This window comes from Dendrobates tinctorius, unplaced genomic scaffold, assembly GCF_039654945.1.
Source record: "Dendrobates tinctorius isolate UK_male_01 unplaced genomic scaffold, ASM3965494v1 ptg000256l, whole genome shotgun sequence".
In the NCBI taxonomy this organism is placed as follows: Eukaryota; Metazoa; Chordata; class Amphibia; order Anura; family Dendrobatidae; genus Dendrobates; species Dendrobates tinctorius.
In genome coordinates, this window is record NW_027361923.1 from 2314999 (window position 1) to 2332448 (window position 17450).

Genomic DNA, 17450 nt, shown 5'->3' on the forward strand with positions numbered 1-17450 from the left:
ATAAAAGTATATGCAGCAAGGGCACTCGTACTGTACTGCAGTGGCAGATTTTGGGCATGTTGGGTTTTGACAAGCAAGGCCATTTGTTTCTCCAGTGGTTGTTCTGGTGCTGCTTTAATATACTATTGATGGCTCTGGTGGTGCATTCATGTAGTGAGGATGGTTCTGGTGCTGCATTCATCACCAGAATCGTCATGAGTACATGAATACATCACCAGAATCGCTATCAGTACATGAATACATCACCAGAATCGCCATCAGTACATGAATACATCACCAGAATCGTCATCAGTACATGAATACATCACGAGAATCGTCATCAGTACATGAATACATCACCAGAATCGCCATCAGTACATGAATACAACACCAGAATCGTCATCAGTACATGAATACATCAACAGAATCGTCATCAGTACATCAGTACATGAATACATCACCAGAATCGCCATCAGTATATGAATACATCACCAGAATCGTCATCAGTACATGAATACATTCACAGAATCGTCATCAGTACATCAGTACATGAATACAACACCAGAATCGTCATCAGTACATGAATACATCACCAGAATCGTCATCAGTATATGAATACATTCACAGAATCGTCATCAGTACATCAGTACATGAATACATCACCAGAATCGCCATCAGTATATGAATACATCACCAGAATCGTCATCAGTACATGAATACATTCACAGAATCGTCATCAGTACATCAGTACATGAATACAACACCAGAATCGTCATCAGTACATGAATACATCACCAGAATCGTCATCAGTATATGAATAAATCACCAGAATCGCCATCAGTACATGAATACATCGCCAGAATCGTCATCAGTACATGAATACATCGCCAGGATCGCCTTCAGTATATGAATACATCACCAGAATCGTCATCAGTACATGAATACATCACCAGAATCGTCATCAGTACATGAATACATCACCAAACTTGGTACACCAATCAATTCAGACTCCATAAGTGACGTTCCCTCCACATCTGATGGCCAAGGTGCCATTCTCAGGATCAGTGGGGGTCCCACCGATCATAAAGTGATGGCATACACTAGACATAAGTATACCCTCTTCAGCCCACATGCCCCAGGAGAAAGTGATGACAGATAGAGTATAGAAGAGAGACATGGCCGAGGTGGTGACCCCTCTGATATATTCCGCAGATGCTCTGAGATTGACAGTATAATCTGTTCCTCACTGCCGTCCCCCCACTGAAATGCATATAGATTAGACGCGGACTCGTTGTTATAACTCCGGGACGTCACTCTGGCGTGTAGTAATTACACTTCTGCACGTCTAGCGTCTGTATTCTGAAAGATCTCATTTAAAAGCTCCGAACATTTAGTTACACGGAGGAGAATCTATAATGTCTCCTGGAAAAAGACGCGTCCTTGGTGAAAAGAATACAAATGATTATACACTGCATATTAGAATAATTCAGGATCCGCCGGTCCATTGTCATTTCTGCCGCGCTGCACGAGGAAGTTTTCTAATTTATTGTTGTCAGTCAGCGGCACAGAAATGCGCTAACACATCCAAATACAATTCTGTTTAGCTCCTGGCTTTAACGATTCAGCATGAAAAACCAGACCTTGAAGAACAGAAGACCAAATTACTGCAACAAGAGGAAGATAAGAAGATTCAGCTGGCTAAGCTGGAAGAGTCGCTCCTGGAGGTAGGACACAGCGTACAAATGCGTTTCGTAAAGGGCCTAACGCGCTTTGTGCTTGACTATGTAATGCAGCGAAGCGTCGACTTATGTGGATCTGAAAATGGGAAGCAGCACTCCGGGTCTAACAGACCGTAAGCGGCAGCAACTTCTAATGGAAACTGATTGGATTGACCTTATAGGGTTATTTCTATTGTAGAAAATGATTACCCATTCACAAGATAGTTGATAACATGCTGATTGCTGGGGGGGGGGGTCCAATATCCGCCATGAATGGCGCCGCTCTATTCATTGTTTATTGGACTGTCACAAATAACCAAGCCCTCTCCAGCAGTCGCATAGACAATAGATGGAAGCCCTGTACTATGTTCGCTTCAGCGGTACCATAGACAACAGATGGAGCTGAGATGCCCATACGGGGCCGCCACTCCACTCTAATTGCCATTTTTCAGTATTGGTGTGGGTGATAGCGAGCTGAGACTGGGATAAACCTGTAATTGGTTATGTCGCAGACAGAATTTTCAAGGAGTTTTTGGAAAAGAGACTGAATAAAAACTCTCCAAGTCTCAAAACTCCTCAAAAACGCTTGAGTCTTCTCCAAAAACTCATCAAAAAGACTCTGTGTGCACAAATCTAGTAGAGGTAATCTTTCCATGCTGAAGTTTTCATACCTATGTGAGACGAGTGCTCGAGTCCTTGATATTCACGAGCTGTGGTTTCTCCCTTCCATTGCCCACTGATTGGCAGAATTTTCATTTTGCAGTGTCAATCATCAGCGGGTGAGCGAGGGCAGCGCAGCTCATGAATAACGGAGCGCAGCACTTGACCTTCTAACACAGAGCTGGATTTGGGATCTCAGACACGAAGATAGGGCATCATATACATGTTGACAGGTTCCCTATAAAAAAAAATTAAAACCATCCGTTTTTTCTGTTTCTGCTTCTCCCATGCAGTTTGACCCTTAAATTATTTCTTTCCATTTGTCCCCCCCCCCTCCCCACTTTATATTAATATTCATTTGATGAGTTGGCAAATGGTAAAAGACAGACTGAAGGGAGAATGGCTGCCAAATCAGACTCCACATGGTCTGCAAAGTGGCTCCATTTCTCCTGTACTTTATTCCATCCTGTATCGGTTTGTGCCACCACGTTCTCATTGCTGTGAGTCCGACTGTAGGGATTCCGCTGTCAGACGGCCTTCGTTGTCAGAATAAGAAAAATGTATGAAAACGGTTCTAAAAAAATATATCAGTATCCATAAATTGGTGCAGAAATCACGTCCGCGTTCATCAATCGCTTTTCTTTCTCAGACACTTGCAACGTCCCAGGGAAACCTGCTGGACAACAAGGAGCTGATCAACTCCCTGAATCAGACCAAAGCGAGCAGCGCGCTCATACAGGACTCGCTCAGCGAATCTCACCGGCTGCAGAGCTCCCTGGATCAGGTTCTTGTTTTTTTTTATTTCACATTTTCTATTCATGCCTTTTAATAATTATTTCCCAGCCTACTGGAACGTAATTGTGTGCAGCAAACGCGCAGCCATCCTTGGCTATACCCCGAGTGTGTGTGATTTGTGTTTGATGCATGCGTGATGCATAAAGCCGAGAGACACAGGCGCGTTTTGTAGTGGTGTGCAACCAAAACTGCCAGCGATTGATCGCCTGTTTCAGAAATATGCTTTTAGTTTTTTAATGTCTTACATTATTGATTGACAGTGGTGTGGTGACACGGTCCATCCTTTGGAGTAGCCCAGGTGTATAAAAGTGGCTAGGAATCTGTCAGTAGGTGTTTGCTATGTACTAGGGTATGTGTTGCTGTTTCAATACATTTAGTGTTTTATCTGCAGGAGATTATCACTAGTGATGAGTGAGTGTACTCGTTGCTCTGGTTTTCCCGAGCATGCTCAGGTGGTCTCCAAGTATTTGGGCGTGCTCGGAGATTTAGTTTTCGTCGTCTCATCTGCATGATTTGCGTCTTGTAGACAGGCTGAATATATGTGGGAATTCTCTAACAAACAGACATTCCCACATGTATTCAAGCTGTCTCACAGTCGCAAATCATGCAGATGAGACGACGAAATCTACCGTAAATCTCCGAGCACGCCAAAATACTTGGAGACCACCCGAGCATGCTCGGGAAAACTCGAGCAACGAGTATACTGGCCCATCACTAATTACCACTACTGGACTAGGTGTTTCGTGCCTCCTAGTCAACAGCTCTGTGTAACCCCTCCCTCACTAGTAACCTGCCAATCAGTGGTGTGGGCGGGGTTATACAGGTCTCAGCATTCCGAGCTCTGCTAGAGGGCTAGGTGTCTCGTCCCTCCTAGTCAACAGCTCTGTGTAACCCCTCCCTCACCAGTAAGCTGCCAATCAGTGGTGTGGGCGGGGTTACACAGGGCTCAGCATTCCGAGCTCTGCTAGAGGGCTAGGTGTCTCGTCCCTCCTAGTCAACAGCTCTGTGTAACCCCTCCCTCACTAGTAACCTGCCAATCAGTGGTGTGGGCGGGGTTATACAGGGCTCAGCATTCGAGCTCTGCTAGATCTACAGCAGCGAAAGCTGTGATTGTATCACTGGCTACTTCAGTGGGGGTGAGCTGGATCACACATTTTTATTCTTTGCAAGAGTTGAACAAACCGTGTTATGACTTAAGACATGTACTCCACATCAATCAGGCAGGGGAGACTGAGATTACAGGGACAGAGGAGTCGCCGAGCAGCGGTCAGAGACTCTCATTGAACCAGCGTTGAAGCTGCGCTCTTCATAAGAGGAGGCAGGGGTGCATTTAATGTCAAATGAAAGGTGGTTCTAGCTTATATAGGGAAAGCCTGGAAGACCGTTTCCCTTTAATAAATCCCATGTCATTGTCACAGTCCTCCAGTAGATGGCAGTAAATGCACAAATTGTATGTACCGTATATATATTATTTTTTTTCTCCGTCTTTCCTTACGCACAGGAGCGGAATGCCTATCTACCACTCGCAGAAAGTGCCAGCAAGATGTACTTCATTATCTGTGACTTATCCAAGATTAATAACATGTACCGCTTTAGTTTGGCCGCTTTCCTTAGACTCTTTCAGCGAACTCTGCTTAGCAAACAGGTACGTTCACGTTGTCTGTTCACTATTGGGGGCTGGAAAAAAACAAGTTTAACCCAATTTCAAGGATGGCACCACATGTCTAGTTTGGCGTAGTCAGATAATTGAGGTTTATCACGTGTATATTTATTTTTTTCCCGTCTGATCTATGTCATGTGAAGACCGAGTGCATTCCAAAATATTCCAAAATAAGACAAAAATGAGAAATTCTTATTCCACCAAACTGTAATTTTCTGTCTTTCCAAATCTTGCTGCACTCTCTTATCATTAGGGATCTAGACTAATGTTAAAGGGGTATTCACATCTCCAAGAGCCTATCTCAATATCTAGTTGGTGTAATCATAATAATATCCCCTTACTGACCGCTGACGGGATAGTACGTCAGCTGGCAGTATCCCCCGCTCCGGCCGTGAGCCCACCTCGTAGGCGCAAGCGGAATCGTGATCCGCCCGCGCCTATTAACTAGTTAAATCCCGCTGTCAAGCGCTGACAGCGGGCATTTAACTAGTACTTCTGGCACCCGGCCGGAAATGAGCGCATTGCCGACCCCCATCACGTGATCAGGGGTCAGCGACGCGTTGCCGTAACAACCTGAGGTCTCCTTGAGACCTCTATGGTTGTTGATGGCAGATTGTTATGAGCGCCACCCTGTGGTTGGCATTCATAGCAATGCTGTATTTCTTCTACATATAGGCGATCTGAGCATCACTTCTAGGTAGCAGAGCCGATCTGGCTATGGCAGCTTCTAGCCTCCTATGGAGACTATTGAAGCATGCCAAAAGTATTAAAAAAGTGTTTAAAAATGTAAAAAAAAAATCAAACCTACACATTTGGTATCGCCGCTTTCAGAATCGCTCGATCTATCAATAAAAAAAGGATTAACCTGATCGCTAAATGCGTAGCGAGAGAAAAAATCAAAACGCCAGAATTACGCTTTTTTTGGTTGCCGCGACATTGCATTAAAATGCAATAATGGGCGATCAAAAGGTCGTATCTGCACAAAAGCGGTATCATTAAAAATGTCAGCTCGGCGCGCAAAAAATAAGCCCTCACCCAACCCGAGCTCACGAAAAATGGAGACGCTACGGGTCTCTTAAAATGATGCAATTTTTTTTTTTTTAACAAAATTTGGAATTTTTTTTCACCACTTAGATAAAAAAGAACCTAGACATGTTTGGTGTCTATGAACTTGTAATGACCTGGCGAATCATAATGGCCGGTCAGTTTTAGCATTTAGTGAACATAGTAAAAAAGCCATACAAAAAACGAGTGTGGGATTGCACTTTTTTTTTGTAATTTCACCACACTTGGAATTTGTTTTCCTGTTTTCGAGTACACTACATGGTAAAACCAATGGTGTCCTTCAAAAGTACAACTCGTCCTGCAAAAAATAAGCCCTCATAGGGCCATATTGACAGAAAAATAATAAAGTTATGGCTCTGGAAAGAAGGGGAGTGAAAAACAAAGTGAAAAAAGCTCCAGCCATTAAGGGGATATTAGCAAATGCCCCCAATTAGAAATGCAGTATAGTTCTTCTGATAAGCTATGTCGCTTACCCCATGGGCTAAACATTGCGGTAGCTTAGGTATCTATTGTTACGACCACTGTCACCTAGCTGTCACTATATGAGTTGTCGTAACTATGGATACTTGAGCTACTGCCATACCCTGCAAGTGGTGTAAGCAACACGTGTTATCAGAAGAACTATACTACCTTTCTAATTGCTAATATTATTATTACGCCTATTACATATTGGGATAGGATCTTGGAGATCGAAATACCTCTTTAATTCCTAGACTCTTGGTATTTAACGCTTTCTCGGCCCTTTCCATTCTGTAAACCTTGCTCCTGCTCCAGTGATATCATACTGTGTCAAAATAACACGTAAACGCTGCAGCCAATCACTTACTGTAGATTTAACATGTTCACATCACTGAGGTCACCGATGTGGCCGTTGATTGGCTGCAGTGGTCACACACCATCACTGGAGTCCGACGAGCCGAAGCGCTTTCTATGTTAGACTGCAGTGGTAACCTCATGTCAACAGCGACTAGTGCCATTTACAGCTGCTGAAGTTCTTAGTGCACTGATTGACTGCAGCGCTGTCAAGAGAATGTCACCGCAGCAGCAGATCATCAGGGATCGGAGCAGCGGTATAACCTCTCTTGCCTATGTAAAAACAAGCAGCTTTGCAATTTATAGCTGATTAAAAATCCTCTCTGTTCTCGAGAATGGGGAGAGCTCACAGTTGTGACCAGCGACGTGACCGTGCTGTGCACTGAGCTGTCAATCATCAGGAGCACACCGCCACCTGGCAAGTAGGAATCTGGGAGGCTGGGGAGCTATGCGCTCCGGAAGATAAAAGAAGAGTAACTTTTTAACTTTGAAAAATATTTTCGAGGATTTGTCCTCTTTCCTGACTGCAATGAAAATATCGCTTGGGGCCTCGCTCCCACTTGCGATTAAATGGGCGAATGCAATCCTATTAAAAATCGGATTGCATTCGTACTAATTTAATCCTATTGTTCGGTTCTCAATTGCATTTTTTTTTCCAGCTCCGATCAGATCGGGATCGGACAGGAAAAAAAATCACAGCATGCAGCGATTGCATGCTGAATTCAAATCAGATCGCACGCACCCATATAAGTCTATGGATGCGTTTGAAACATCGCATCGCACTTGATTGCTTGACGCCGGCAGCAGAGGAGATGGAGAAATTAATTTCTCCTTCTCCTCCGCAGCTGTGCTCCGATTCTCTCATTTGAGAGGATCAGAGCACTGACACTCGGATCACGCTCACAGCAAAGCAGGAGGCGGGGGTCATTATTGCATATCAAATTCGATGCTCTCGGCCTTAATGTGAAGCTCCATATTTTGAAGCTGCAGACAACCACGTATGTTTTCCTACAGCGCCTCTGCAGGGGAAATGTTTTACTGCAATGCATCAGAACAAATTAAAATGCAAAATCCTCTAGAGAGGAAGCCAAACTGGACAATGCCTCTTTTTTTTTTTTTTTTTTTTTTTTTCACTATGGTTATTAGTTCATGGCTCCCAATACTGTGCACACGAGTATGGATTGTATTGTTGAAAGCTGTAAGACGTTAGACCTTGCGTAATCATTGCACATTGTTATTCACTTGAAGGCCCTCCTATTTTCAAGGTGTGGTACATACAAAAAAAAGGGGCAAACAAGGCACATATTCATTGCAAGTATTACAATACATAAGAATAAAACATAAGATAAAAAAACAAGTGCAATAAATATGAGAAGTGAGTTGCAGACTGGCACACTAGGAAAGGACGAGACGAGGGAAGAAACTCATGGCTGAGGGTAGAGGCTGCTTATATGGTAGAGTACTAGCTATAGGGTTATTGTAGCGTTTACTGATGAGATGAGTTTTCAGATTTTTTTTTAAGTTTTAAAAGAGGAAAGAAGGGTCTGACTGATAAGAGGTACTGGCTCCAGAGTACAGCGGAGGTGTGGAGAAGTGCTGGACATGGTTGTGTGATGAGCAGGCAAGAAAAATAAAGTAAGAGGTCTTGTGAGAGCTGCAGATTCTGTATGGGAATCTAGAGGGAGAGTATGGCAGAGATGTAGAGGGAGAGAGAGATGTTTGAGAGGACAGGTAAAGACCTGATATGTATTGGAGGTAGAGGGAGACTAGGGAAGAGATGTAGAGGGGGTAGAGTAGGGCAGAGATGTATGAGAGGACAGGTAAAGACCTGATATGTATTGGGAGGTAGAGGAAGACTAGGGCAGAGATGTATGGAGAGGACAGGTTATACACCTGATATGTATGGGGAGGTAGAGGGAGACTAAGTGCAGAGATGTATGAGAAGACAGGTAGTAGACCTGATATGTATGGGTAGGTAGAGGGAGACTAAGTGCAGAGATGTATGAGAAGACAGGTAATAGACCTGATATGTATTGGGAGGTAGAGGAAGACTAGGGCAGAGATGTACGGAGAGGACAGGTTATACACCGGATATGTATGGGGAGGTAGAGGGAGACTAGGTGCAGCGATGTATGAGAAGACAGGTAATAGACCTGATATGTATTGGAAGGTAGAGGAAGACTAGGGCAGAGATGTACGGAGAGGACAGGTTATAGACCTGATATGTATGGGGAGGTAGAGGGAGACTAGGTGCAGAGATGTATGAGAAGACAAGTAATAGACCTGATATGTATTGGAAGGTAGAGGAAGACTAGGGCAGAGATGTATGATAAGACAGGTAATAGACCTGATATGTATGGGTAGGTAGAGGGAGACTAAGTGCAGAGATGTATGAGAAGACAGGTAATAGACCTGATATGTATTGGGAGGTAGAGGAAGACTAGGGCAGAGATGTACGGAGAGGACAGGTTGACAGGTTATAGACCTGTTATGTATGGGGAGGTAGAGGGAGACTAGGTGCAGAGATGTATGAGAAGACAGGTAATAGACCTGATATGTATTGGAAGGTAGAGGAAGACTAGGGCAGAGATGTACGGAGAGGACAGGTTATAGACCTGATATGTATGGGGAGGTAGAGGGAGACTAGGGCAGAGATGTACGGAGAGGACAGGTTATAGACCTGATATGTATGGGGAGGTAGAGGGAGACTAGGTGCAGAGATGTATGAGAAGACAGGTAATAGACCTGATATGTATTGGAAGGTAGAGGAAGACTAGGGCAGAGATGTACGGAGAGGACAGGTTATAGACCTGATATGTATGGGGAGGTAGAGGGAGACTAGGTGCAGAGATGTATGAGAAGACAGGTAATAGACCTGATATGTATTGGAAGGTAGAGGAAGACTAGGGCAGAGATGTATGATAAGACAGGTAATAGACCTGATATGTATGGGTAGGTAGAGGGAGACTAAGTGCAGAGATGTATGAGAAGACAGGTAATAGACCTGATATCTATTGGGAGGTAGAGGAAGACTAGGGCAGAGATGTACGGAGAGGACAGGTTATAGACCTGATATGTATGGGGAGGTAGAGGGAGACTAGGTGCAGAGATGTATGAGAAGACAGGTAATAGACCTGATATGTATGGGAGGTAGAGGGAGACTAGGGCAGAGATGTATGAGAGGGCAGGTAATAGACCTGATATGTATTGGGAGTTAGAGGGAGACTAGGGTAGAAAAGTTTTCAGTGCTGATCTATTTTCACAGCTGACATAGAACGCTGTGGACAGCAGGATCACTAATACACTTGATTTGTTCCTTTATAGTACACTAGCTGAAGAACCCGGCACTGCCCGGGCATAGTAACTAACTACGGTTAGCTATAACAAATTATAATGATTATATATATATATATATATATATATATATATATATATATGAGTGTAAAGCCCCGCCCACTCCGCCACATTCACTATAATATCCCACATCATCCCATCAGCCGGAGCTACCGGACTACTACCCCTAATATCCCACATCATCCCGTCAGCCAGAGCCACCGGACTACTACCACTAATATCCCACATCATCCCGTCAGCCAGAGCCACCGGACTACTACCCCTAATATCCCTCATCATCCCGTCAGCCAGAGCCACCGGACTACTACCCCTAATATCCCTCATCATCCCGTCAGCCAGAGCCAACGGACTACTACCCCTAATATCCCACATCATCCCGTCACAGCCGCCGGACTACTAACCCAAATATTCCACACCATCCCATCAGCCAGAGCCACCAGACAACTACCACTAATATCCCACATCATCCCGTCACAGCCGCCGGACCACTACCCCTAATATCCCACATCATCCCATCAGCCAGAGCTACCGGACTACTACCCCTAATATCCCACATCATCCCGTCAGCCAGAGCCACCGGACTACTACCCCTAATATCCCACATCATCCCGTCAGCCAGAGCCACCGGACTACTACCCCTAATATCCCACATCATCCCGTCAGCCAGAGCCACCGGACTACTATCCCTAATATCCCACATCAATCCATCAGCCAGAGCCACTGGACTACTACCCCTAATATCTCACATCATCCCGTCAGCCTGAGGTCAGAACCAGAGCACTGAGTGGAACGGTCCTAACTTCCATACTGAGGATCCCTTTAAGAGAGGCCTGGCGTCAGAACCAGAGCGCTGAGTGGATTTGCCCTGACTTCCATACCAATGATCCCTTTAATAGAAGTCTGGGGTGAGAATCAGAGCGCTGAGGGATTTTCCCTAACTTCCATACAGGAAATCCCTTTAAGAGAGCCTGGGGTCAGAACCAGTGCGCTGAGTGGATTTGCCCTGACTTGCATACCAATGATCTCTTTAATACTTTAATAGAACCCTGGGGTCAGAATCAGAGCGCCGAGTGATTTGCCCTAACTTCTATACAGGAGATCCCTTTAAGAGAGCCTGGGGTCAGTACCAGAGCATTTGAAGGCAATTGCCCTGACTTCCATACCAAGGATCCCTTTAAGAGAGGCCTGGGGTCGGAACCAAAGCACTGGATGGATTTGCCCTGACTTCCATACCGAAGATCCCTTTAAGAGAGGCCTGGGGTCGGAACCAAAGCACAGAGTGGATTTGCCCTAACTTCCATACCAATGATCCCTTTAAGAGACCCTGGGGTCAGAACCACAGAGCTGAGTGGAAGGGTCCTAACTTCCATACCGGGTATCCCTTTAAGAGAGGCCTGGGGTCAAAACCAAAGCGCTGGATGGAATTGCTCTACCTTCCATACCAATGATCCCTTTAAGAGGGAAGATGTGACTATGAGATGGAGGATGTGTGATGGGTATATAGGCACAGGAGGGGGGGGGGGGTCATTTCTGTCATGTGCTCACTGCTCCTTTCTGGGGGACAGACAATGGCTGGGAGCTTATATTCCCAGGGATGCTAGATTTCTCCCACCATGTCAGTGTCTGCTGAGGTGTTGTCAAGTGGGAAAACTTGCTCATAGCAACCAATCACAGCTCAGCTTCTTTAAACCAGCTCTGGTGAAATGAGAGATGCTTAGTGATTGGTTGCAAGGAAAACTGTTGCTCATAGCAACCAATCACAGCTCAGCTTCTTTTGAACAGCTGTGGTGAAATGAAAGATGTTTCGTGATTGGTTGGTAATACACACACACATACATACATACATACATACATTCACTTTTATATATAACTCTCGACTCTGCCCTGTCCTTCAAACCACACATCCAATCTCTTGCCACCTCCTGTCGTCCCCTGTCTCCCCCCTCTGCAAATCCCTCCATTGGCTCCCAATTCCCCAACGAATCCAGTTCAAACTACTAACACTGACCTACAAAGCCATCAACAACCTATGCCCTCCCTATATCTCTGAACTAATCTCCCAATATCTTCCCTCACGTAATCTTCGATCCTCCCAAGACCTCCTACTCTCCTCCACACTTATTCGTTCCTCACACAACCGCCTCCAAGATTTCTCCCGAATATCCCCCATCCTCTGGAATACCATGTCTCAACATGTCCGATTATCCACCACCCTCGGATCCTTCAAACAAAACCTGAAAACCCATCTTTTCAGGAAAGCTCACAGCCTGCAATGACCATTCTGCCGTCTCACCACCACCCGAGCTGCCGCCTCATCACCACCAGAGCTGCTGCACCCCCGACCTTCTGTCTATTCCCAATTATTCCGTAGAATGTAAGTCCGCAAGGACAGGGTCCTCTCCCCTCTGCACCAGTCTGTCATTGTAAATTTGTTTACTGTTAACAATACCTATAACTTTGCATGTAACCCCCTTCTCATGTACAGCACCATGGAATCAATGGCGCTATATAAATAAATAATAATAATAATAATAATGTAAAAGAAGGAAAAAGATGCGGCACTCACCCAGATTTGCAGCGCAGTGTTTCTTTATTCAACCATTAAAGGTCACACAATAAAGGACAGGCAGGTAACATGAGGCATGCGGGGAAAAAAGACGGACGACAGCGTACACAGACGCTTCAACAGGTCCAGGTTTTTTCCCTGCATGCCTCATGTTACCTGCCCGTCCTTTATTGTGTGACCTTTAATGGTTGAATAAAGAAACACTGCGCTGCAAATCTGGGTGAGTGCCGCATCTTTTTGCTCCTTTTACAAATTTAGCATGTTTTTTCTGATGCTGAGCACTGTTATTCCCAGCAGTGTTTTACACACTGTGTGCCTGTGATTGTTCCTCGACTTGTTGCTGGTGGATTAGAGCCTTGGTGCCGTTCATCTGGGCTTTCTTTGAATTGAATAATAATAATAATATATAGAGATATTAGTGACAGCACATTCCCTAGTTACAGCGGGCGAAGTGCTGCCGAGAATAAAGTCTTTTGTTCTGTCATAAATGATCCAACTTCAGCTAACAAAGAGGCATTTTGCTCGTTTATTGGGTGATTACCGACATGTTTACACCTACAAAGGCTCGCCTGCGCTGCTGGCATTCTTAAATGTAGATGCTATTCGCTCTTTCTGGCAACCTGATGGAATTATAAATTACCTGGTTATGGAGACTAAAAATAGAGTGACCCCAGATGTTATTTATGTTAGTTGAAATGTCTGAGAATGGAGGGAACACCTACAGGTTTAACCCAGCCAAGATAATGGAGCTAACTGAAGTGGTGCGCTCCTTCTACGACCTCAAAACCGCTACTGCTGTGATGCTACACACCCTCCATTCCAGACACATGCACTACATCCAGTTGAAACCAGAAGTTTCCATACACAATATATAAAGACACATCTGCAGGTTTTTCTCAATATCTGACATGAAATCAGAATAAATCTTTCCCGTTTTAGGTCAGTTAGGATTACCATAATTATTAATATTTGCCAAATGCCAGAATAATGAGAGAGAATGTTTTAAGGCATTTTTACTACTTACTGCAAAGTCAACAGTTGCATCTATTTCATTAGTATTTGGTACCATTGCCCTTACACTGAATGACTTGGGTCTAACATTTGGGATCTCCTTCCACAAGCTTCTTACAATAGTTGGTCAGAATTTGGGCCGTTTCCTCCTGACAACACTGGAGTAACTGATCCAGGTTTGTAGGTCGCCTTGCTCGCGCCGGCCTTTTCAGCTTTGTCCATAAATTTTCAGTAGGATGGAGATCAGGGCTTTGTGATGGCCGCTCCAAAACATTGACTTTGTTATCCTTAAACCACTTTACCATTTTGGCAGTATGCTTCGGGTCATTGTCCATTTGGAAGATGTTGCAAAAAAACCGGAAGCTTCCAAACACATGACCTCATCATATGCGCAGTCCACAATTGTTTAAAGGCATAGTAATTAGTCTATGTAAACTTTTGACTTTGCAGTAAGTAATAAAAATGCCTTAAAACATTCTCTCTTTCATTATTCTGGCATTTGGCAAATATTAGTAACTATGGTAATCCTAGCTGACCAAAAACGAGCAAGGTTTAGTATGATTTCATGTCAGATATTGAGAAAAACCTGCAGATGTGTCTTTTTATATAATGTATGTAAACTTTTGATTTCAACTGTACATATGTTACACACATTCACACCATGAGACACACATGCCATGCTACACACAAACACTATGTGGCTTGAAGTGTGTAACACGTGCACACACACACTCTTAGAAATACACTTCATGCTAGACATATGCAATCTCCATGCTGCACACACTGTATGTTACACATACTCCATTCTAGGCACGCACTGCATGTAACACACACTAGTACTTGTGAGACTTGGGAAAGTTTTTAAACACTTGCTACCACCATATTGATGATTAATTTCTGATCAGTGAAGGTCCGACTGCTTGGAACTTTTACCAAACTAATTAAATCTGGCTGCATGTTGTCATTGCTCTGTTGCAGGATATCCGCAGCTAGGTGTTCCTTCCCTATCCCTAAAGCTAGGGGTGCCCAATCAATCCCTGCGCACTGCATTACTTCTGATGGTGAAGACACCGGGGCCACTTGCCTTTTTGAGCTCCTAAATCAGCCCTTAACTGTCCCCTCTCACACACAGGGAAATGGGGAGTTGTAGTGTATAAGTGTACTCAAACCAGACTTAAAAGGGAAGATGTATATAGGGATAAATGTAAATACCAATTACACAAATATGCACTCACAAATAGCAGAGTGGAAGATCAGGAAGGAAAAACCAAATAGGAGAGGATTAGGATATGTACACAGACAAATCACCAAGCAACAGTCTTCTGAACAACACTCCAAACGCCTCCTCAAACAACTAACACCTCCAACTCCAGAACCAGGCAGTATGAAACTGACACTGGCAATCCCTTTTTGCCAGAGGCGAGTATATATAGTAGAGGGGAGTGGCCAACACTGAACAGCTGAGACCATCAAAGCAGGAAAGCTTCAGGAGCTCTCAACTGAACAGATTGACCCCTGCACTGCTAGCAGAAACCTGCACTGTTTAATATGATGGTGAAGTGCTTCTACTTAGTGCAGTACGTGAAAACAGACATCATGGTCTTCTGGCCCCTCTCTGTCGCTGTAAACCCATGACACATGCATTCAGTATTGGTCCAGAGTAGTGATGAGCGAACATTCTCTGATAAGGTGTTATGAGAGCATGCTCCGGTGCTGAGTGACTTCGGCGTGCTCGAATAATATGTTCAAGTCCCCGCGCCTGGATAACTCGCGGCTGTTTGCCAGCCGCAACAAACGTGGGTATTGCCTAACAAACTGGATATCCCTGCATGTGTTATGGCTGTCGAACAGCCGCGAGACATGCAGGCGCAGGGACTCGAACATATTTATCTATCACTTCGAAGTCACTCGGTTGGCACCTGAGCATGGCGGATATTACCTTACCTGAGCACGTCCGCTCATCACTAGTCCAGAGCCCTAACTTGTGGTTATTCATGTTCTGCTACATATTCCTACATTATATATTCTTCCGTTACATCCTGGAATCTCCATTATACCATCATACGCTGCGCAAAGCACCAGAAAAGTGAGCTGAAATGTTCATGTTAGTAACAAAACGACTTCTAAAAGAAGTAGGACAGACCTTGGATCAAAAGCTCCCTCTGATTTCCCTTCTTTCTTGTTTCCGACATTTGTGCAAGTCAGCATCACCTTGGAAGGCTGTCAGATGGAAGCTGTGCCTGGGATAAACCCATTTCTAACCACTGGTTGTTCTGATGACTTAACGTTTTAGACAAGAGGTTACGTACATGTCACACAGAAGTGTGAAGTGAGATATGCTAATTTTATAATTCCTTTTCTCTGGCTTTTAAATACGTTTTTAATGCCTTTGTGATCGGCATGAAGAAATGTAGCTTGTGATTATTTTTGGGGGTGATTTTTTTTTTCTTTATATTATGTTTCACTACAATCATATTACTGTATGTCATCCACCGTCTGTCCAGGGAGGCACCCACATATGGGACAACACATTCCAACTTTCTAGGACTGTTAGGAAAAATGTTCTGATTTGTTTTTAATGTTGATTTTTTTTTCCATTTGTTAGGTATCTGGAGGTACTGAGTTAAGGATCCGAGTTCTGATAGATGCTTTGAAGCACATGGTCTATGAGTACGTGTGTCGGTCATTATTTAAGGTAAGCCTGGTCGGGATATATTCACACGATGATAATAATAATCTTTATTTTTATATAGCGCTAACATATTCTGCAGCACTTTACAGTTTGCATTATCACCACTGTCCCCGATGGGGCTCACAATCTAAATTCCCTATCAGTATGTCTTTGGAATGTGGGAGGAAACCGGAGAACCCAGAGGAAACCCACGCAAACACGGGGAGAACATACAAACTCCTTGCAGATGTTGTCCTTGGTGGGATTTGATTCCAGGACCCAAGTGCTGCAAGGCTGCAGCGCTAACCACTGAGCCACGATAGTCATATTTTGGGAAAAAAGCTGCAAAAGTGCAATTTGACCTCATAGTTAAAATATATATACCCTTAAGGGGCATCTATTCTGTACCGAACATAAATGAGTTCAAGGCCCCCATGTAATTAAAGAGAACCCGTCGTGTTGTACCTGCAGTCTGATTTTTGCACAGATTGTTGGAAAAGGTTCAGTGCAACTTGTATTTTTTTTCATTGAAATCACTTGTGTTTTTATATCAGTCCAGTGGGCGGTCCTACTAGGATTGACAGCTCTCTCTGACCGCACAGTCATAAGGTACTGTCACACTTAGCGATGTACCAGCGATCCCGACCAGTGATATGACGCGGTCAGGATCGCTGTTACATCGCTAAGTGGTCGCTAGTGAGCTGCCACACAGGCAGATCTCACTAGCGACATCGCTGGGGACGGGGGTCGCTACTTACCTGTCACACTAGGCGATCCTGCGTCCTCCCGCCCGCGTCCACGCGTGGCTCGTCTCCACAGGAAGCGCCGCAGGAAGCTGACGACGAGAAACGGTCCAGGACGTTCTCGCGCGATCAGCGATAACCAGCAGGGGAGCCGGTCGTAGGTAAGTATCAGACACAGAGATATCGCTAGCAATATCGCTATAACGTCACAAGTTATAGCGATATCGCTTAGTGTGACATGCCCTATAGAGAGAAGACAGACTGTCAGTCACTGATAGGACCGCCCACTGGACTCATATGTACACAAACACCAGGGATTTCAATGAATGAAATACAAGATATACTGAACCTTTTCCAATAATCCTCTACATCATTCTGCTCCGCTTCCTGCTCGTGATGTAACGCGTAGTCATGT

The 17450-nt window shown here is 44.4% G+C and overlaps 1 protein-coding gene across 2 annotated transcripts in view; it reads left to right on the forward strand.

Moving 5' to 3' along the window:
- DYNC2H1 (dynein cytoplasmic 2 heavy chain 1) overlaps positions 1-17450 on the forward strand; it is a 537791-nt gene that overhangs the window by 257491 nt on the left and 262850 nt on the right. For both annotated transcript variants that reach the window (XM_073558365.1, XM_073558366.1), the window contains exons 67-70: positions 1584-1703; positions 3007-3141; positions 4654-4797; positions 16227-16316. In XM_073558365.1, coding sequence (XP_073414466.1) covers positions 1584-1703; positions 3007-3141; positions 4654-4797; positions 16227-16316 — 489 coding nt within the window. The remainder of the gene's footprint in view (positions 1-1583; positions 1704-3006; positions 3142-4653; positions 4798-16226; positions 16317-17450) is intronic.